The sequence below is a fragment of the Neofelis nebulosa genome, chromosome 9 (genome assembly GCF_028018385.1).
Source record: "Neofelis nebulosa isolate mNeoNeb1 chromosome 9, mNeoNeb1.pri, whole genome shotgun sequence".
Lineage (NCBI taxonomy): Eukaryota > Metazoa > Chordata > Mammalia > Carnivora > Felidae > Neofelis > Neofelis nebulosa.
Genome location: NC_080790.1, coordinates 6,694,091 through 6,715,767, shown reverse-complemented (window position 1 = coordinate 6,715,767; position 21,677 = coordinate 6,694,091). Strand labels below are relative to the sequence as shown.

The 21,677-nt window shown below is 47.7% G+C and overlaps 1 protein-coding gene and 1 pseudogene across 5 annotated transcripts in view; one reads left to right on the top strand and one right to left on the bottom strand.

Moving 5' to 3' along the window:
- The window catches only part of ASAP2 (ArfGAP with SH3 domain, ankyrin repeat and PH domain 2), a 176,701-nt gene extending 167,114 nt beyond the window's left edge, over positions 1-9,587 (bottom strand). For all 5 annotated transcript variants that reach the window (XM_058682488.1, XM_058682489.1, XM_058682491.1 and 2 more), the window contains exon 1: positions 9,335-9,587. In XM_058682488.1, the coding sequence (XP_058538471.1) occupies positions 9,335-9,460 (126 nt within the window). In that variant the 5' untranslated portion in view covers positions 9,461-9,587. The remainder of the gene's footprint in view (positions 1-9,334) is intronic.
- An 11,803-nt stretch (positions 9,588-21,390) lies between these two features.
- Positions 21,391-21,467, top strand: LOC131486495 (U4 spliceosomal RNA; annotated as a pseudogene).
- Positions 21,468-21,677: the final 210 nt, after the last annotated feature.

The window sequence follows — 21,677 nt, the reverse complement described above, 5'->3', positions numbered from 1 at the left end:
CAGAGATGGCAGCAGGAGACATCAGGTGGTGCATCCGAGGACCAAGAGGAGGAAGAGCCCAAAGGACACCAGTGCTAACAGTGTGGCTGGGAGTAGTGGTTCCATCAACTGCTAGTGTGGGATTGGGGAACCGCAGGCATGTAACTTGTCTGCGTCTGGCCTTCCTCAACCGTTAAGACAGAGGTGATAGGACCTACCTCACAGGATCTTTGAAAGGATTCAATAATCAATTTAATACACAGCACAGTCCTTAAAACAAAATTAAGGCCGAAAGCAATGTCAGCCATGGTTGCAGTTGGCATTAAAAAAAAAAAAAAAAAAAAAAAAGCCATAATAAAAATGTGATTTCTTCTGGGAAACTAGAGAAAGAGGGCCCCAAATCCTGATCACCTTGCTAGAATCCTAAAATACAGAGGAATTCATCATCAGAGGGAGTTTGTCTCCATCAGCCACCCGATTTTATTGACAGCATCTATGTATAAAATCATATTGACAAAGCCATCTTCAAGATCGAGTGGAAAGATGACATCATTACTAATACCGTTAGTAGGGCAGGCCTCCTGCCAGGCTGTGAGCACTGCCCTGGGCCACTCATCCCTGCAGGGCTGGGCATGTCGGCAGAGCCGTGAAGCGAGTAAAGAGAAATCATTTCTACAGCAACAAGGACAGTGAGGGAGCAGAACAGCAAGGATTTCCCCAAAGCATGCACTCAAGAAACGCAATAGATGCCAGTCACTAACGCTGACAGAGAGAGGGGTCCCGGTCGTCACAGAGGCATCAACACAGGGAGGCTTTTCTGGCCCAAGTTACACGGAGGCAGCCGGCTGCTAAAGGAGCAGACCCTCGTGTCAAAATGCTAGAGTTGGAATCCTGCCTCCAGTACTTCCCAGCTCTGTGATCTTGGTAAAGCGGCTTAGGTTCTCGGAACCGTGCAGCGTTTTTGTAACAATTAAAACAAGGTAATAGTATATGCAAAGAACTTAAAGCATGTCTGGCACACAGTAAGCACCCAATAAATGCTAGAAAGACAAGAGGGGAGAAAAAACAACAACAGTGACTGACAGTCACGCTTTGGCCATGCTGTGGATGTCCCAAACACACTCATGCAACAACAGCACCAAAAACAACCCAAGGCCTGCAAAGTTTCCCTTAAAACTCTGGACAGGAAGATACCTGAACACGTACTCTGGCTTCACAAACAAGCTTGCCCTACAGAGTGAAAGGATAGGGTAGAACATGCTCGCAACACAGGGGAAGTGGGAACTGGCTTGTGGAGAGGCAGCCCAGCTCAGGGTCCTAAGAACAGGACTCAGAGATGCATCCACAGTTTTGCTCAACTCCAAGGCACGCGAAAGTGCAACCCATGCGACCATAGGAGAAAGTGCCGGGCCCGGACTCTGAAACAGTGCGGAGCATACCGTGGCTGCCAAACCACAACCGCTTCCCCTAAACACCTTCACTACTCGATAATTTTAACACCGGCTTAGGAGGCGACATTCCTCAGCGAGACTCTAACAACCAACTCGTGACAATGACAGGGTAATAACGGTGAAGCTTGTTTAAAGAGCATTGTTACAGAGTCAATCACGCACTCCAAAAACAATTAACTGAAAGAATCTTATCGTCAAGCCTAGGAGTCTCTGTCTGAATTCAAGGGGTCCATAAATTTGGATTGGAAAAAAGAAGTGCATCTGTATTTCATGATCCCGAGTGAAATGTAGCATTTTTCCTCAGTAACGAATATAAGCAACACGCCGCACTAACATCAGCCACACCTGTGACTCTAATAAGAGCTCTATTAATACAACTGTAGAGTTTGAAATGTCTCACGATATTGCCTATACTCATCAGGACTTCTAAAGTGGCTTATGGGGAAGGAGCCCTGACCTGGCAGTGACAGCATATTGGTAGGTGCCCAGCCTATATTTATGAATCAATAAACTCAGCAAAACCAAATACAAATAAAACTACAGCCCAAGTATTCCAGACCCGTTTATTCCACAACGTGATTCACATGATGAAATGATGATGGTACAAAAGTACCTGGAAGGGCCCTTGGCAACTGCTTTAAGAGCACACAACACACAAAAGTTGAAGCCAGGGAGGCATGTTTTTACTGCTGGACAGTGACCAGGTGAACTCCCCTGCTCTCTGTAGGAGGGAAAGAGGGGTGTTTGGGGAGCTGGATCAGAGACAGGATCTTGGGCATCTGACACAGTCAATGAAGTGTCCCCTGCTGTCCTCTGCAGCGGAGGGAAGTGAACATACCCCTCCAGCCCAGGTCTACACAGCTAGGCTTTGAGTCTACTCCATCCCTGTCTGCCATGAAACAAAACAAATATTCAGGATTTTTTTTTTTTAACATTTATTCATTTTTGAAAGACAGAGACAGAGCACAAATGGGGGAGGACTAGAAAGAGGGAGACACGGAATCCGAAGCAGGCTCCAGGCTCCAAGCGTTCAGCACAGAGCCTGACGCAGGGCTCGAACCCACGACCGTGAGACCATGACCTGAGCCGAAGTCGGCCGCCCAACCAACTGAGCCACCCAGGCGCCCTCCGGATTGGTTTTAACAGAAGTTCTCCAACCAGTGAAGGTGAGTGGCACACAGCTGGCCTCGATGCTGACACTAAGCAGCAGCAGCAGACGCTTCACTCTAGAGACGCAGAGAGGTCTATTCTCCAGGTGGCCTGTGTGAACTGGGCTTGACTTCGGTCTTGCGGGGCAGGAACTCTGTCCTGCTCACTTCCCCGGCATACCAACACTCCATGCACCACAGATCTCTCCACCAGACCTCTCCTCTCCCCCACCGCTACCACCCAGGCCAAGACCCTCTTGCCTGGATGCCTGCACCAGACTCCTCGCCACACCAGTCTCCTGCTTTTGTCTCCTGCCTTGCTGGTCTATTCTCTGTAGAACAATCGCTGTGACACTTGTAAAATGTAAATGGGACCATGTTATTCCCTGCTCAAACCCTCTGATAGCTTCCCATCACATCAGAACAAGGTCCGATCCCCTCCCAAGATCATCAAGGCCTGTGTGACCTGTCCCTGCCCACCCTCACCCTTCTCTCCTCACCCACCTCCTTCTTCCTGTCCTTAAATGCCCTAGTCCGGTCACATCTTCTGGCCTTTTCACGTGCCGTGCTTCCATTCCGTTCTTCCCGGGCTGGATTCCTCACTGCATTCCGGGCACTGCTCTAACGTCACGTCTTCAGAGGCCTTTCTTGATTTGCCTCCCAATATCCAAAGTCACTTGCTACTCCCAAATTCTACAGAACTTTTCTTATCACTTATCATTACTTGACATTACATTACATAACTATCTGTTTACTGCAATAATTACCAACTCCATTTGTGCAGAAGCTTTCAAATGCCAATGAGCTGCAGGCCTCACCCAAACCAGTAAGTCAGAGTTTCAGGGAATAGGCCAGGCACCTCTAGTCCACAAAGTCCCCCCTACGTGATTCTAACTGCAGCAAGGATTCATACTCTTACATCATACTCTTACAGTTTGATTCTCAAACTTTAATATGCAGACAATGCACCTGGGGATGTTATTAAAATATAGACTCAGGGGCACCTGGGTGGCTCAGTCAGTTAAGCATCTGACCTTGGCTCAGGTCATGATCTCGCGGTTCCTGGGTTCTGATTCTCTGTCCCCCTCTCACTCTGCCCCTCCCCTGCTTGTGCTCTCTCTCTCTCTCAAAGATAAACATTAAAAATTTTTTTTAAGTTTATTCATTTTGAGAAAGACAGAGAGAAAGAGAGAGCAAGTGGGGGAGGGGCAGAGAGAGAGAGAGAGAGAGAGAGAGAGAGAGAGAGAGAGAGAGAGAATCCCAAGCAGGCTCCACACTGTCATCACGGAGCCTGATTCGGGGCTCAAACTCACAAAACGTAAGACCATGACCTGAGCCAAAGTTGGACACTTAACCAACTGAGCCACCCAGGCACCCCAAAAATAAGTATTTAAAAAACAAAAATATAAAATAAAATGTAGACTCAATTTCACTAGGTCTAAGGTGGAATCTGAGATTCTACATTTCTGACAAGCTCCCAGATGATGCTAATGCTGGTCAGTGGACCTTGCTTTGAGCTGCAAGGGTCTAAAACATCACCATCCAACAAAACTTTCTGCAAGGATGCAAATGTTCTAAATCCACACTGTTCAATACACACGTGACTACTGAGCACCTGAATCTCGGCTAGTACAGTTGAGAAACTGAATTTTTAATCTTAGGCTACCATATTAATACAGATCTAGAATGTATATGCTCCATGAAGGCACCAATTCCTAGAAATGTGGAGCATAAGAAAAGAATTAAGGATCCCTGCAAACTCTTGGCCTGCGCAGCCTCTGTGGATGGGACACTGTGAAAACTCTATCAGAGGCCTAGATGGCACCAGCTCAGGAGTGGATCAGTACTTACCTAGGGCAGGAAGGCAGCCACAGAAGGCCATTCTGAGACACTTCAGTGACCAAAGCATGCGGTAACCCACAGATGACCACCTTGACCTCATGACTCAACTGCACTCCTAACCACAACCCCAGGCACCCTTGACCAATGCCATCCCTGGGCATCCATGATCCTGGACAATCTTAAAGCCCCAGCTCTCACAGTGACGTGGTTTATTGCACTGATTTGTTATAGGATGTCTGCCTCTCCCACTAAGTTGTAGGTTCTTTCAAAGAGGGAACTTACTCCACTTGGTATTCTATTCCCATCACCTAGCACACAGCAGGACTCAATAAATACTGCATGAATGTCAGAGCCTGGACCCTACTGGGAGAATCATTAGTATTTTTACTGTTAATCACAAGAAACAGGGGAAACAATTGGGAGGAGGAGGGAGGATTACATAACAAGAGAAGATCGGTTCCTCCTTAAATGACTCAAAAATTTCCAAACACGTTTTAAGTCCAGATTTCAGAACACAGCATAAATAAGGTGGCCCTGTTTGACCACAAAACCTCATTTCCAAAAACACAAACACACGGGCAAGAAAAGATTATGTCCTTCCGACAACAGATGCAAAATCTACTAGTCTGGGATCTGGAAGAGCCCTCTTCACAAAGGGCTGAGGTTCAGAATCACATTCTTGCCTAAAAAGCACATGGGCCAGGTTCCCACTAGAACTGCTGGGAGGGGCATCTGGCCCCAAGGACAGCAAGGCCCCTGGGAATCTGTGCAGCCCACAGGCTCATTTTACCCCTGCAGTTAGAACCCTGTGCTTGTGACAGCAATGAGATTTCCAAGGTAACCAAGCACAACAGAGTAGAGAATTATGGCCCCGGAAGGAAGCAGATTAAATTGTAATACTTACGAGTCAACATCAAATTTATTTTTAAAACTACATATCTGACAAAAGCCAAATAGGCAAGGCAGCATGGATGGTGTTTTACAGGAGGACTGAACTATCAACATGAATATTCCAAGTACGTCTACAACTTTTTCTTATTCTGAGAATATTTCAAAGTGCCTAGAGACTCCAAGAAACGGAGACAGAAATAACCCCCCCAAAAAGGTGGGGGCGGGGGAGAAGCTTACTTCTCAGAGTTATGTCACAACTACTTATTTTTTTCCATTATTTCCAAAAACACAGATTCCATCCAGTTGCAGCAGCAGACTTTGCTAAAAATGTGCACAATAATTACTTCACCCAGAGAAAGTGATCACCAGGCGAGACAACACACTGGTTAAAAAAAAACAAAAAAACAAAAAAAACAAGCATGGGTTAACAAATAAAGTTTTCATTCACTTAACTCATTCAACCATTCCTCCGTTTCCTCTACTCTTCCTACCCAACCCCCAGGTAAACCCATGTTGGTGCCAGAGCCCTCAACAGGTTCTACGGATTAACTGTGTTGTCAAGCAGTTAGCATTTACTAGACCCGGTGCCTGTCAGAGACTGTGCTGTATCTTATCTCATTGAACCCTCCCCACCACCCTCTGAAGTACAGAGGTATTGGTATCCAGAACTTAGTGCTGAGGAAAATAAGAAAACGCATCTCAGCCAAGTTCACAAAACTGGCAAGTGGTGGAGTCTGAACTTGAACCCATAACTATCCAACAAATGAGGAATTCAGAGAATTCAGCATCACTAAAAGGGACAGAAGATGGGGGCGCCTGGCTGGCTCAGTCGTGGAGCATGTGACTCTTGAGCTCAACTTCTGATCCCGAGGTTGTAAGTTCGAGCCCCACGCTGGGTGTAGAGATTACTTACAAATCATCTTAAAAAACAGCAACACTTCTGAAAACAGCGTGGAGCCAGCTCTTCAACTTACTAGGCTCTATAACCTTGAACAAATTACCCTCTCTGAGCCTCAGTTTCCTCATGTATAAAGCAGCAATAAGGAATAAATACAACAGATGTGATATTCATAGCGCAGGGTAGGGACCCAACAGCTACCAACAACCCAGCTACAGATGTACGTATCCAAAAAGTACATGTCAGTTGTAAAACACTTTTTATCAGACATAACCTACATTGGAAAAAATAAGTTCCCAAAGGTTTATCAGTTTAAAATTAGTTTGCTAATCCCATGACTCACTTATTTAAACACAGGAACAGGGCTTGCAAATTTTAAATTTATTTTATGTTAAATGAGTAATTTATGTCACAAGAGCCACTCTCTGCCTCACTTCAGTATGAAAAGTTAATGCCTGTTGAAAACTGAAATATGTGGGCATCACTTGTTAATGCAACTATTTGGAACAAGTTTTGGAAATGGGGATGAACATTACACACCCCAGGAGAGAGCATTATTTAAAGGAATCTACATTGATTCCTCAGAGAGTAAACACCTCTCAAATCTAGTTTTCTCACAAATCCAAACTCACGGGCCGCCTGGGTGGCTCAGTTGGTTAAAGCATCCGACTTTGGCTTGGGTCATGGTCTCTCGGTTCGTGAGATCAAGGTATGTGGAGCCTGCTTGGGGTCCTCTCTCTTCACTCCACCCTCTCTCAAAATAAACATTTAAAAAAAAAATCCAAACTCACATACTTCATATCATAGTATGAACACTGGATTTGCCTAAAGTGAAAAGAGACCTGGGACGCCTGGGTGGCTCAGTCCATTGAGCATCTGACTCTTGATTTTGGCTCAGGTCATGATCTCACGAGTTCAAGCCCTGTATTGGGCTCTGCACTGACAGCACAGCCTACCTGGCATTCTCTCTGTCTCTCTCCCTCTCTTTCTGCCCCTCCCTCCCTCTCTCTCTCAAAATTAAATTTTTAAAAGTGAAGATAGACTTGTAATGATTTCAATTTTTTCATTTTTGAAAGTTTAACCGATCCGTGTGCTTGGATGGCAACAGGGAGCGAGCTTGCAATTTAATAAAATGACCAAATCCAGTCTCTTTCTAATCTGCTCAGTAACTGAGCTCTTGGGTAATCTCCTGCACAGCATACAAAAAAAAAGGCTTTGGAAATTACACACTGCAAACGAAAATTAATCAGAGGAAGGGTATGCCAATTTTAAGAGCAATTCCTATTTGCCTAACTCTCCAGCACCTGCCAGTGTTAATAATATTTAGCTGACAAACAGCAGTGGGGAAAAGAAACAGAACTTTACATATAATCGAGCCTTCTTTAAGGCATCGTGTACAAGGCTTCCTTCCCTAAAGAAACACTCAGCTACTTTTTTGGTTGCAATCATTCCATAGACATCATTAATGGTGTATTCTCAAAACAGGATGAAAATGTTCCCCTTGCTTTTCAACCAGTACTTCTGAAAAAACTTCTCTGGGTCATCTCCATCTGCCTCATTTAAAGCCTTTTTTTTTTTTTTTTTTAATTTGAAGCCAACATTTTTAAGCCTTGCTGACACAAGTAGATGTGGGATTACAGAACTCACTACAAAAGGTTTACATGCAGCTCTCCTCCACCAAAAAAACAGGAGAGAAGAAAGGAGGGAGGTAGGAGGGGGCCCTAGCTATACTTAAAATATTCAGAATGCTAAATCTATCACTTTTAACTCTTTATGTCTACACAAATATAAATCCCCATTAAGAGAAACATTCTGGGTTTTTTTTCCCCAAGCAATTCCTAACAGCAGATGCTCTGCTCAAAGTGGGCAAAAAAAATTAATGGCATCGCTGAATTTAAAAAGCTCTGCCGTGACCTCCCCTCCCTCACTCAAGCCCAATCATCTTCTTCTAAAATGCCTGCGATACCCCATTTTAAGGCTGTAACTTGACATTCTGGCCAAGAGAAATTTAATCATCTATTCCATACTGGCACACGTGTGGCTTGTAAACCAGTTACCTATTACGAGCCAAGCAGAGCGCTAAGCACGTCACACACCGCGTCTCTGACCCTCATAATAGTCCGGGAAAGGATGTATTTATTACTCCTGTTCGCCAGGTAAGGAAAACGAGAGCAGAGAGGCGAGGAGCTACCCTAAACCACACAGCAGCGGGGGCCCTGGACTCACAAACTCTGCCCTACGACGCATGCTGCTTTGACTGTCAACCTAAGCTTGTTCATTCCTGAGGGTTCTCTCCGCAGGATGTGGAGGGCTTACCAGTTAGCACTCGGCATGATGACTTTGCACCTTGAAAGCACTTGATTAAAATCAGGCCTTTTCCAGGCTGATGGGGAGGAGGGCAATCGGGGGGGGGGGGGGGTCAAGAGGGTGAGACACACGCAACTGGGGGACGGCTATCACACGTCTTCGGATCAGAAGCCCCGGCTCCGCACTCAGCTCCCCGCACTCGGTGGCCGGGCGCGGTGTGGAATGCGGTCAGGCCTTCCCCGCTAAGGTGTGCACACCTTCCCCGGACGGCCGGGGTCCTCCCACGGTCCTCCCACCCACCCGAGGGGCGGGCAAAGGGGGCCAGGGCTGCAGCGGGGCTCGGAGCACACGGCTGCGCGGCGGGGCGGGCTGCGGGCAGGGGCTCTCCCAGAACAAGTGGGAGGTGGGCGCCGGGCGAAGGCTGGCGAGCCCACCACCCCGGCCGCGGCGGGCGCGGGGGTCCCAGCTCACCGCCCACCCCGCCTTCCCGGCCAAAGTTGGCCGCGCTGCGGGAAACCGCCCGGCCCGGGGCCCCGAGAGGGAAACGAGGGCGGCGGGAGGAGGGGGGGGGGGGTCTTAAAAAGGCCCAAGGTAGCCATCAGCCATCTCCTCGGAGCCACCTACACGGAACAAAGGGCTTCTGTGTCGGGCAGGGGTGGCCCGGCCGCGTCCGATTTGGAGGAAAAGAAACTTTTCCCGGGCTGCGGGCGCGGGGGGCAGGGGCGGGGGAGGGCCGGGCGGCGGGCAGGGCGCGAGGCCACCTGAGGCCGGGGCCACCCGCCCCCGCCGCCCGGCGACGCCCGCCCGGCGCCGCTCACCTCCTCGATGGCCGCCACCGTGTTCCGGCACTGCGCGGTGCGCGTGGTGAAGCTCGAGGCCGTGGGCGCCTTGTAGTCCTCATGGGTCTCGGCCACGAATTCCGACACGGAGATCTGGTCCGGCATCGCCTCGGCGCGCGGGCGCGGGCGGCCGGCCGCGGGGGTGCCGCCGCCTCAGCCGCCGCGCGGGCTCCGACCGGCCGCTCGGACGCCGCCGCCGCCGCGCCCGCAGCTCGCCCGGCCGGCGGACAAAGGGAAGCGCCGGGGCGCGGGCCGCCGCCGCAGGAGCCGCAGGAGCCGCCGCAGGGCGCGGGTCGGCCGCCCGCGGGGCCGGGCGGCGGGAGCAGGGGCCGCGCGCGCAGCCCCGCGCAGCTCGGGCCCGGCCGGTCCGCCAGCCGCGCCGAGGGCTCCGCCGCCTGCCCTCCCGAGCGAGCCCCGAGGCGGACGCGCAGAGCCGACGGGAACTGCCGGCCACCCAGCCGCGGGCCCCGAGCGACTCCCGCGGAGAGGGGCGGGTCCGGGCCGGGGGCGGCGGCCGGCCGAGCGCGGGGCGGGGCGGCGCGGAGGGCCGGGCCGCCAATCCGCGCGCTCGCCGCCGCCGCCGCCGCCGCCGCCGGGAAGCCGAGCCTGCAGGAAGGAAGGCGGCGCGCGCCCCGGCCCGCCGAGCCGCTCGCCCGCCGCCGCGCGCCGCATTGTCTCGGCGTTCGAGCCCCGCGCCGCGCGCCGTGGTTCGAGGGCGCGCCCCCACCCCCACCCCCACCCCGGGCCTCGCGGGCAGGCGGGGCCTCGTCTCACCCTTCCGGGCCCAGCCACAGTCTACCCTCCCCTACCCGGCGCTAGGAACCTTCCTTGGGGTCCCCCCCTAAACCGCGGGGAATGCCCGTCCAGGCGAGAGAGAAAGTGTGAGGAGCTCGCCCCCTGCCGGACGGTGCGCTCCGCCCCCCGCCCGCACTCGGCGCGACGAGTGTCTCCCGCGCCCGGCCGGGCATCACCCGCACCCCACCCCCCACCCCCCATCCCCCGCCCGCCGCCAGTCTGGGGTTCGGGAACAGTGACAAGAAATGACCATATGGTGATGCTCCCGTGCTCTATGTAAAGTCACCTAATCCTCACGAGCTCACGAGGCACGTAAAGCGAGGGTTATTTGCTTTATATAAAACACGCAGCCGCAGAGCACACAGTGAAGGCCCCGGGGGCGACCGGGGCTTCAAACTCGGGTCCCGCTGACTTCGAAGTCTGGGCGCTGCCGAGCTCACAGGCCCCTAGGAAGTGTCCCCGTCGTGTTTCCGAAAGCTTGTACGAGCCTAGGTCATTCTGCGTTCGTTGGAAATAGTTTTAGAGTACCAGACGAGGACCCACCCTGGGAAGATAACTGCATGCCCTCAAGTGAAATTCCTGCAGGAAGTGGAGGGAACCCAGGCAGTGGATGAGAACCTGGGGAAAGAGCCCCTCTTCCTGTGGTTTCAGAGGGGACACGCAACAATGGCAGGCAACTCTCATGCATGACTGATTCAGCACGCAGTTTGAATTCGTACAGATTTTCATGTAACAGCTCTTAAGGAAACTTTAAGGGTTATTTTTAAAAATCCAGAAGCTCTGAAGACACTAGTCAAATGAAATCACACCCTATAACTCTACGCCAGGCATGTAGCATGGTTTCTGTAGCTGCCAGCAATAAAAGCAAGAGAAACTTTACAAAAACCTTTTGTGCATCTGAAAAGGAGGAAGTGTGAGAGACATTGGAAATTCAATATGTCAGACAAAGCAGCCTCCTGACGCTGCAGGACAGTGGACCAGTCAAACAATCTTTTTTTAAGCTCCCATGTAAGAATTTGCTATATGAGATGGCAGCGTGGGTCAGACGTTATGTATGGCCTTTGGTATTTTAGTAGCATTGCATGTGAAATTTAACTTTCTGAAATAGCGGTATTAGTGGATAGCTTTTATTGCCGCACTAGGCAATGAGTTACAATTTTTAAAACTGTAGCATCTCTGCTCCTGTCTTCCTTTTAGCTGTTTTCACTCTTTTGGTGTCTTTGGTGGGTTTCCTCTACATGCTACTGAGTCTACAATCCAAGTCCTGTACATATTTATGTTAATACATCCTCCCCTACACTGAGCAGACTCTGTTTTCCTCCTCGCTGGTTTTCCAGCTACAGCTTTTGTTTCGTTCTTTGTTGTCGCCGGAGAATATTCCGGATAGTTTTTCAAGTCTTGATTTTTAGAGGACAAGTATCCATCAGGCTGTGAGGGTTAAAGAGGAGGAAGTCGTGTTTTTCCCTGGCATCTAGTACAGCATTAACCAGACTGATCAAGACTACTTTCACAAGGACAAAGTTGAGCTTGGTGTTCTTCTCTGCTCTCTTTATGTGCAACGCCTGTTCTTGTTTCCTGTAGTTTAATATAACTTTTCAGGTAACGTTACAGGAGACTTTAGTAGCCACAAAAATAAAATTGCAAAGCTGCAAAGCACCATACAAGTGGTTGGGAGGGCTGGTGGGAAGCAAGTCATTACCAAGTCCTCTGGTGTATAAAATGACCTCTTTGACAGAACACGAAAGCCGTGTACTCTCGCAGACATCCCGGAGAATCGCAGAAAACCTTGCCCTGTGCACAGGCTGGGAATTAAAATAAGATCTGAGCCAGACACAGCTAATGTGCCTCTGAGATTAATATAACGAGAATGAGTAGTTTCCAACAAATAATAATAGAATTAAAGTTGAACGTGGATCAAGAAAACATTACACACATACACGTACATTTTTTTAATGTATGAAGGGAAGACTTTCCGAAAACATCATTAAAGGTCTGTATTCCCTCACCAAGAAATTTTGTATCTACATAGCCCTGAAAACCTAATGTTTTAAAAAGCCTTATGGTGGGGTGCCTGAGTGGCTCAGTCAGTTAGGCATCCGACTTCGGCTCAGGTCATGATCTCGTGGTTTGTGGCTTCGAGCCCCACGTTGGGCTCTATGCTGACAGCTCAGAGCCTGGAGCCTGTTTCCGATTCTGTGTCTCCTTCTCTCTCTGCCCTCCCCATCTTGTGCTCGCTCTCTCTGTCTCTAAAAAATAAATAAACATTAGAAAATTTTAAAAAATAAAAAATAAACAGCCTTATTAATGGTAAATCTGACCTGAAATGAACTGACACGAAGCTGTTTATATTCTTATTTCTCCCACTTCATTTGAATAGTTATGTTTTACTACAAAATATAAATGTGCTTGATTATGGAGTATTGCCCCAGACCCCACTGGGGATGACTCAGAATAGCCAGTATATGTGCTTTATTACCATTCTAAAACCTGAAAAGTTCTGAATTGCACACACATCTGGCCCCGGGGGTTTCAGATAAGAGATTGTAGGTTTGTATTACTTAAAAAGAAAAGAAAAAAAAAAAAAAAAGAAGAAAGTAAGAAACATGGTGTTGGAGGCTTGTCATTTCCAGGGAAGAGGAAAGAAATTGTCCTCTCAAAAGTGACATTTTCAGCAGCCCATTGAGACTAGCCAACAGCCCGTTTTCCAAAGGAATTTTCTGCCTCCAGTCATTCTCAAGAACCTGGGATTTTTCACTCTCAGACCAAGGTATAAAATGTGTTCTTGACTCTGAAATGTGCTTGAGGGTTGGCTGGTTTAACGCAAGACTTGCCCAGTTCACTTGCTATTAATTTGTGAACAATTACTCTTGGAATGACTAGATCTGTGCCTTAGAAGAATTATGTAGGGCACCTGGGGGACTCAGTTGGTTAAGTGTCTGACTCTTGGTTTTGGCTCAGGTCATGATCTCACAGTTCAAGAGTTCAAGCCCTGAATTGGGCTCTGTGCTGACAGAGTGGAGCCTGCTTGGGATTCTCTCTCTCTCTCTCTCTCTCTCTCTCTCTCTTTCTCTGTCCATCCCCTGCAGTCTCACTCTGTCTCAAAACAAATAAACTTAAAAAAAAAGCAGGGGGGCTCCTGGGTGGCTCAGTCAGTTAAGCGTCCAACTTCTGCTCAGGTCATGATCTCAAAGCTTGTGAGTTCGAGCCCTGCTTCGGCTCTGTGCTGACAGCTCAGAGCCTGGAGCCTGCTTTGGATTCTGTGTCTCCCTCTCTCTCTGTCCCTCCCCCACTTGCACTCTCTCTCTCTCTAAAAAAAATAAACACTAAAAAATTAAAAAAAAAAGAATTATGGTAACAGTGTAATGAAATAAGAGGGAGGATATCCACAACAACCCTTGTGATGTAATATGTAAGTATACATACCCAGAGGTTTCTTTTCTACAGCCTAACAATGGTTCTCCCCGAAACAGTATTACCCAAGGCACCCACTTATCCCAAAGTAAGAGAAGTCTGAGTACATTTACCACAATGATCTCATCTTGCGCTTGAGAGAGAAAAATTAGCACACAGAAACTATTTTACACTTGAAAACTTAGGTTTTGATATCAGCTTTGCTTCTCTGATTTAGATAAGTAAATTAACCTCTCTGGATTCCGTTTATCTGAAGAATGAAAGAAGCTGGGCTAGCTGAGTTTGAAGGCTCCTTCCTCCTTCCTGCACTGGCCTTCCCCCGATTCCATGACCCGTGTTTTATGTTAGTTTGGCCACAAGAGAGAAAATGCCACAGGGGCCATATTATTACTGAGAATCTTATCATTGGTCCTAGACTTTTGAGAATGAGAACTTTAAGTTTTAGAGGATATTCAAAGCCAATTTTTGAGAACGTTGTCATTGTGTTAAGGTGGAAAATTTAGATGACAAGCTGATATACTCATAGCTAACTTCGCATTAAGATACTTGAGGTCTGGTTTTGTTTTTTGTGTTTTTTGTTTGGTTTTTGTTTGTTTTTTGTTTTTTGGTTTTTTTTGGTTTTAAACAAAGCAGTTTCTCCAGGTGACCCTCCGGTTGGTAAACTGCAAGAGACAGTCTAGAAAAATGAGGTATAATCGATACTATGCTGGAGCCAGCTAGATCTGATTCCAGAGAGAACGGGCTGGCAGATTTTCAGAAGTTTTGCAAACTGTGGGTTGTACCTCTGTGGTAGAAACACTACTCAAGGGGCACCTGGGTGGCTCAGTCGGTTAAGCGGCCGACTTCAGCCAGGTCGCGATCTCGCGTGATCTCGCGTGATCTCGCGTGATCTCGCGTGATCTCGCGTGATCTCGCGTGATCTCGCGTGATCTCGCGTGATCTCGCGTGATCTCGCGTGATCTCGCGTGATCTCGCGCCCCGCGTCAGGCTCTGGGCTGACGGCTCGGAGCCTGGAGCCTGCTTCCGGTTCTGTGTCTCCCTCTCTCTCTGCCCCTCCCCCGTTCATGCTCTGTCTCTCTCTGTCCCAAAAATAAATAAACATTAAAAAAAATTTTTTTTAAAAAAGAAACACTACTCTAATGGTGTGCTGTTGTATATCTCTTCCCAATTCCCGTTCTCACAGCTTGGAATCGTCCATGGTGGGAGTATTTACAAATGCTAAAAATCAAGGTTTTATTTATTGTTTTGTTGATCGTCTAAACTTAATAAAGTGGTAGAGAGAATGTTAATAATGCAGATTAAAAGTGTGTCGGGGGGCGCCTGGGTGGCGCAGTTGGTTAAGCGTCCGACTTCAGCCAGGTCACGATCTCGCGGTCCGTGAGTTCGAGCCCCGCGTCCGGCTCTGGGCTGATGGCTCGGAGCCTGGAGCCTGTTTCCGATTCTGTGTCTCCCTCTCTCTCTGCCCCTCCCCCGTTCATGCTCTGTCTCTCTCTGTCCCAAAAATAAATAAAAAAACGTTGAAAAAAAAAAAAAGTGTGTCGGGTCTATAACCTTTACGTTGTGAGTAGTGAAAATATTTGAGCTAATATTCTTCTAGTATTTTCAGACTGTCACACGATTCAGCGAAGAGGTCGCTCCTGACTGATGCGTGAAGCTATACCACATACATCTTCGTGGCTTCACTTCTGTGTTATTTGTTAACACGGACAAACTATCAACCAACATTCATGTCAGAACCACACTCATTTATCCACGGCAGGAACAACTGCTTTGCTGGGCTGGATAATCATCAAGCATTTATCCACAGTCTCATTGTGTCAAATCATGGTTGACTTGCAAACACCGTTGGACCACGAATGCAAGGGTTCGGCCAAAAGTAACGAAAGCTTTCCGTGAGAATCAATTAGCTGCATGGAATTTACAATAAAGAATATTATGTGGGGCGCCTGGGTGGCTCAGTCGGCTGAGCGTCCGACTTCGGCTCAGGTCACGATCTCACAGTTCATGGGTTCGAGCCCCGCGTCGGGCTCTGTGCTGGCAGCTCGGAGCCTGGAACCTGCTTCGGATTGTGTCTCCCTCTCTCTGGCCCTCCCCCTCTCACGCTCTGTCTCTCTCTCTCTCTCTCTCTCTCTCTCTCTCAAAAATAAACAAATGTTAAACAAATATAATAAAATAATATTGTATAATTTGTTATTATTTTTCAGTTGGGTGCTACATTTCCTTTATGTCAGCGAAAATTAAATGTATGTGCACACACACATTTTCTTCCAAGAGCAGGTGGTTAAACATTTACCAGCCCACTACTGAGTATAATTGTATCTTCCCTGCCAGGAGGCAGAGAATTAGACCTTCCCACTCTGAGTCATGCTTATGGGATAAAGCACATATAGGACAAAACCTCAGTAAATTGGACTATACACGCAAGGGCAACTTGTGTTAATAAAAATTATCTTAGAGTAATTAAGAAAATGCTATTTGTTGTTTTCAAGTGCTTAGAACAACACAATTAAGCACCAACAGAGGGTGTGGTCTGCTTTAATGAAAAAGCAAAGAAAGTTTAATTAGCACTCTGTATGTAAATAGATTTTCTAAAGCTTTTACTGAGTGCTCGCAATAATTTATTTTCTTGAATCAAATCACTGGCTTCCCCCTCCACTCAGCTCCATTTTCAAGCTTCGTAGGTCACCCAGGTGGCACAGATTTCCACTTGTGCCTCAGTTGAACACCTTACCCCTGCCCTGAACAACTCCAACGGTTCCCTATTGGCCACAGGATAAAGTTTAAACTCCTTTTTCCCCCCAGGCTTTTTTCCAGCTTCCTTCACTATTACCTTCTCTTGACCTTGTTCCCACCCAGAGTCTGCAACTATGGCCCAGGGGCCAGATACGGCCTGCGGACTGATTTTATACTGTCCTTGAGCTATATATACATACATATATACGTATATATATACGTATATATGTATGTATATATATATAACATTCTTAGCTCATATGTTTACTTATTTATTTTGAGAGAGACACAGAGAGAGAATCTCAAGAAGGCTCCTCACCGGTGGCACAGAGCCCGACTCGGGCTTGAACTCACGAAGTGTGAAATCATGACCTGAGATGAAACCAAGAGTCAGACGCTTAACAACCTGGCCACCCAGGTGCCCCTGAGCTAAGAACAGTTTTGACGTTTCCCAAAAGTAGAAAAATAAGTCAAAAGAAGAATAATATTTTCTGACACATGAAAATGATATGCATCCCATGGGGCGCCTGGGTGGCCCAGTCGGTTAAGCGTCCGACTTTAACTCAGGTCGTGATCTTGCGGTCCGTGAGTTCGAGTCTGGGCTGATGGCTCAGAGCCTGGAGCCTGCTTCAGATTCTGTGTCTCCCTCTCTCTCTGCCCCTCCCCCATTCATGCTCTGTCTCTCTCTGTCTCAAAAATAAATAAACGTTAAAAAAAAATTAAAAAAAAAAAAGAAAATGATATGCATCTCAAATGTGAGCATTGATAAAGTTTTATTGGCACACAACCACACCCATTCAACAGACCCTTAATGGCTCACATACCTAAAATGTTTACAGTACAATCTGACCCTTTGCAGAAAAAGTTTGCTGGCCCCATTTTCACCGCACTAAACTCCTCATTTTTCCCAACTCACAGAGGTTTTTTGCAATAAGTAGTTTGAACATGGTTGTCTACCTTTAATCTCTGTTTCCTGAAGGGCAAGTCCTAGCACAGGACCCATGGCCTTGCACAGGCTTCCCCCCTGCTCCAACCCATTCACTGAATCCATGAAGTATTTTCTCACCACAAAACCCTCAGTCTGGAACATCCCTCCTCTTGTTCATCTACCACACTTCTCATCATCCTCCAGGATCAAACCCAAACCTCCTTTCCATGAAGTCTCTCCCTCTCTCTCTCTTTTAATGTTTATTTATTTCGAGAGGGAGCAGGGGAGGGGCAGAGGGAGAGGGAGAGGGCGAATCCCAAGCAGCCTCCACCCCAGCATGGAACCCAGTGTGGGGCTGGATCCCACGACCATGAGATCACGACTTGAGCAGAAATCAAGACACAGACGCTCAACTGGCTGAGCCACCCAGGTGCTCCCTCCACGAAGTCCCTTTTAAACATTCTAGGCCAAAGGGCACCTGGCTGGCTTAGTTGGTCCATCTCAGGATCCTGAGTGCAAGTTGGATGTGGAGCCTACTGAAAAATAAAAAAGACATTCTGGACAAAATCAAGCATCTCCTCCTCTGCTCTCAGTCTCTCAAAAATAAACAAATGTTAAAAAAAAAATTTTTTTTTAAATGCTTCAGTTCCCCCAAAGTTCTAGGTGCTTCCACCACAGGAACGTCCCCATTGTATCATGACTAGCACACGGGTTTCCTCGTCTCACTGCTGTCACTAGACTAGACTCTTGGGACAGAGGGGATGTCTTTGTACCTCTAACTCCAAAACACAGGGCGGGCACACAGGAGGTGCTCAGTAGGTGTTAACAGAATTGAATCGCACGTAAGCACTTGGCTTTCAGCATTGAAAATGAGAGAAGACATATCGACTGAACACACAGAAAACGCAGAGGTGTGAGAGAGAGGAAGGCGGGTGGGCTTTTCCTGCGATGGGGCCTTCTCCGTGGCCTCAAGTATTCTGTAAAGATATGTTTGTAGGGGGAAATCCGGCATTGGAGAGTGGAGAGGGGATCGTTCGATGACCCGACCCCTTCAGAGACGGAAACGTGCACTTTTCCTCCCTTGCTATGGGAAGGCTTAACCGTGCTAGTGTCGAGATGGCAGTGATGTGGCATCATCACATGTGAACTGAGGCGCTCCTGTCCCCTCAACCCTTCTGCTGGCAGTGCGGTCCCCAGCCCGGCAGTGTCTGCATCACGTGGGGGCCTCATGGCAGTGCAGAATCCCAGACCTGCTGAAGCAGAGTCTGCATGTTAGCAAGACCCCCGGATACGTGTTTGCCTTTTAAAATTTGAGAAGCGTTTGGGGCGCCCGGGTGGCTCCGTCGGTTCAGCATCTGACTATTGACTTCAGCTCAGGGCATGATCTCACGGTTCATGGAATCAAGCCCCGAGTTAGGCTCTGTGCTGACAGCACGGAGCCTGCTTGGGATCCTCTCTCTCCCTCTTTCTCTGACCCTCCCCTGTTCATGCTCTCTCTCTCTCTCTCTCTCTGTCTCAAAAATAAATAAATGTTAAAAAAATTTAAAACATTAAAAAAAAAATCGTTTCTTGTGAGTGCCCTTGACAGAAATGGAACAGGGTGATGTAATAAAGACTATCCAGGGTGTGTGAGGAGTTGTTACATTAGAGAGGGCAATCAGGAAAGACTTCTTGGAGGAAGTAGCATTTGAGCTGAATCCGGAAGAGAAGGAGCAGGTGAATGTCAGTTAGAGAGGAGCGTATAACAAAGGAACAGTAAAGTCCCTACAGCAGGAACTAGGTGGATTTAGAGAAAGGTCGGAGAAGCTGGGGTGTTGTGAGCAAGAGAGATAATGTAAGATGATGCTGGAGAAGTGGGGGGAGCCAGATCACACAGGGTAATCTTTGTAATTTTCCTACATGCAGAGGCCTGGCAGGGTTGCTTTATACCTAAAAATAAAAAAGATCATTTTGGCTGCTCTTGGGAAAATGAATGCAGAGGGGCAAGAGTGGAGGCAAAATAGATGGATAAAACATTAATTAGCAATATATACAATGGGCTTCATCAAAATTAAAAATGTTTGTGCTTTAGTAAAGGGTGCCTGGGTGGCTCAGTCGGTTGAGTGTCCACCTCCTGGTTTCTGCTGGGGTCATGGTCTCAAGGTTTGTGGGTTCGAACCCCACGTTGGGCTCTGTGCTGACAGCCTGCTTGGGATTCTCTCTCTCCCTTTCTGCCCCTCCCTCGTGAGAGCTCGCTGGTGCACACACACATACTCTCTCTCTCTCGTTCAAAATAAATACAAATAGGGGCTCCTGGGTGGCTCAGTCGGTTGGGCATCTGACTTCAGCTAGGGTCATGATCTCACAGTCTGTGAGTTCGAGGCCCGCATCGGGCTCTGTGCTGACAGCTCGGAGTGTGGAGCCTGCTTCTGATTCTGTGTCTCCCTCTCCCTCTGCCCCCTCCCCTGCTCATGCTCTGTCTCTCTCTGTCTCAAAAATAAATAAAAAAACATTAAAAAAAAACGAAAATAAATAAAAATAAACATTAAAAAAACCTTTTGTGTTTCAAAGGACACATTAAGAAAGTAAAGAAAACACACAAATTGTGGGAAAATATTTGCAAATATCCGATAAGGGACTCATATCTAGAATACATAAAGAACTCTTACAACTCATGGGGTGCCTGGGTGGCTCAGTCGGTTAAGTGTCCGACTTCGGCTCAGGTCATGATCTCACGGTCCGTGAGTTCGAGCCCCGCGTCGGGCTCTGTGCTGACAGCTCGGAGCCCGGAGCCTGCTTCGGATTCTGTGTCTCCCTCTCTCTCTGCCCCTCCCCCGCTCAAGCTCTGTCTGTGTCTCTCTCAAAAATAAATAAACATTAAAAAAAAAAAAAAGAACTCTTACAACTCAGAAATAAAAGACCAACCAATGAAACAATGGACAGAGACTCTGCATAGACATTTCTTCAAAGGAGATATACAGATGGCCATAAAACGCATGAAAAGCTATTCAATATAATTAATCATTAGGGAAATGCAAATCAATCCACAGTATGATACTGCTTCCAACCCACTAGTATGGCTGTAATAAAAAAGACAGACAGTAACAATGTTGGTGAAGGGGTGCGTGGGAGGCTCGGTCGGTTAAGCGTCCAACTTCAGCTCAGGTCACCATCCCACGGTTTTTGAGTTCCAGCTCTGCATCAGGCTCTGTGCTGACAGCTCAGAGCCTGGAGCCTGCTTCGGATGGTGAGGGGGAATCTGTTCCACGCATCTCTCTGAGCTGCTGGTGCTTGGTGGCAACCTTTGGCATTCCTGGGCATACATACACATCGCTCTCATCTCTGTGTCCACAGGCGCTCATCTTGTGTGCACGTCTCTGTGTCCAAATTCCCCCTTTGTATTAGGGCATTGGTCATGCTGGAGTCAGGACCCACCTACTCCTATACAACTATATGCATAACCTCCAGTATGATCGATCGTATGGACAGTGTTCCTATTTCCAGATAAGGTCACATTCTGATGTACTAGGGAGGGACACAATTCAATTCGTACAACAGGGGGGTATTATTCAGCCGTAAAAAGAGATGAGGTACTGATACAGGCTACAACATGGATGACCCTTGAAAATAGGTTGAGTGAAGGAAGCCAGACCCAAAAGGACACATATTGCATAATGCCACTTACACGAAATGTTCAGACTATAGAAATCTATAAAGGCAGAAAGTAGATGAGTGGTTGCTTATGGATGGGAAGGGGATCTGGGAATAGGGGAGGTAGTAGTTAAAGGGCACAGGGTTTCTTTTTTGGTGATGAAAATGTTCTGTAATTTATTGTGATAAGGGTTGCACAACCCTGTGAATACACTAACGATTATTGAATTGCACACTTTCAAAGGTTGAATTGTAGGGTATGTTAATTGTATCTCAATAAAGCTGTTACCAAGACTAAACACAAGTTAGGGTTACAAAAAGTGTTAAAGACTGGGTGGTTCAGTCGGTTAAGCGTCGACTTCAGCTCAGGTCATGATTTCACGGTCCGTGAGTTCGAGCCCCGCATCGGGCTCTGTGCTGCTAGCTCAGAGCCTGGAGCCTGCTTCCATTTCTGTGTCTCCCTCTCTCTCTGCCCCTCCTCTGCTCATGCTTTGTCTCTCTCTCTCAAAAATAAATAAACATTAAAAAAAAAAAGGTTATCTTTGTGCAGTGGCAGTATCGTAGCCAGTGAGGTTTATCCGAGGTGCAATTATTGCTTAATGGAAAAGAAAAAAAGGTTAGCGATAAAAAAAAAAAAAAATGATTTCTAGGGTTTGGAGTCCAAAGTTCCAATCCCAGCTCTGCAACCTTCTGTTACCTTGACCAAGTTTCTCTAAGAGCCCTAGCTTCACTGGAAAGAAGCAGGTGGGGAAGGGAGGTACGACCACAAACCCAGCAGGGTTATCCTAAGAAGTGGAGATTAGCTCGGTAAAATACGTGGCACAT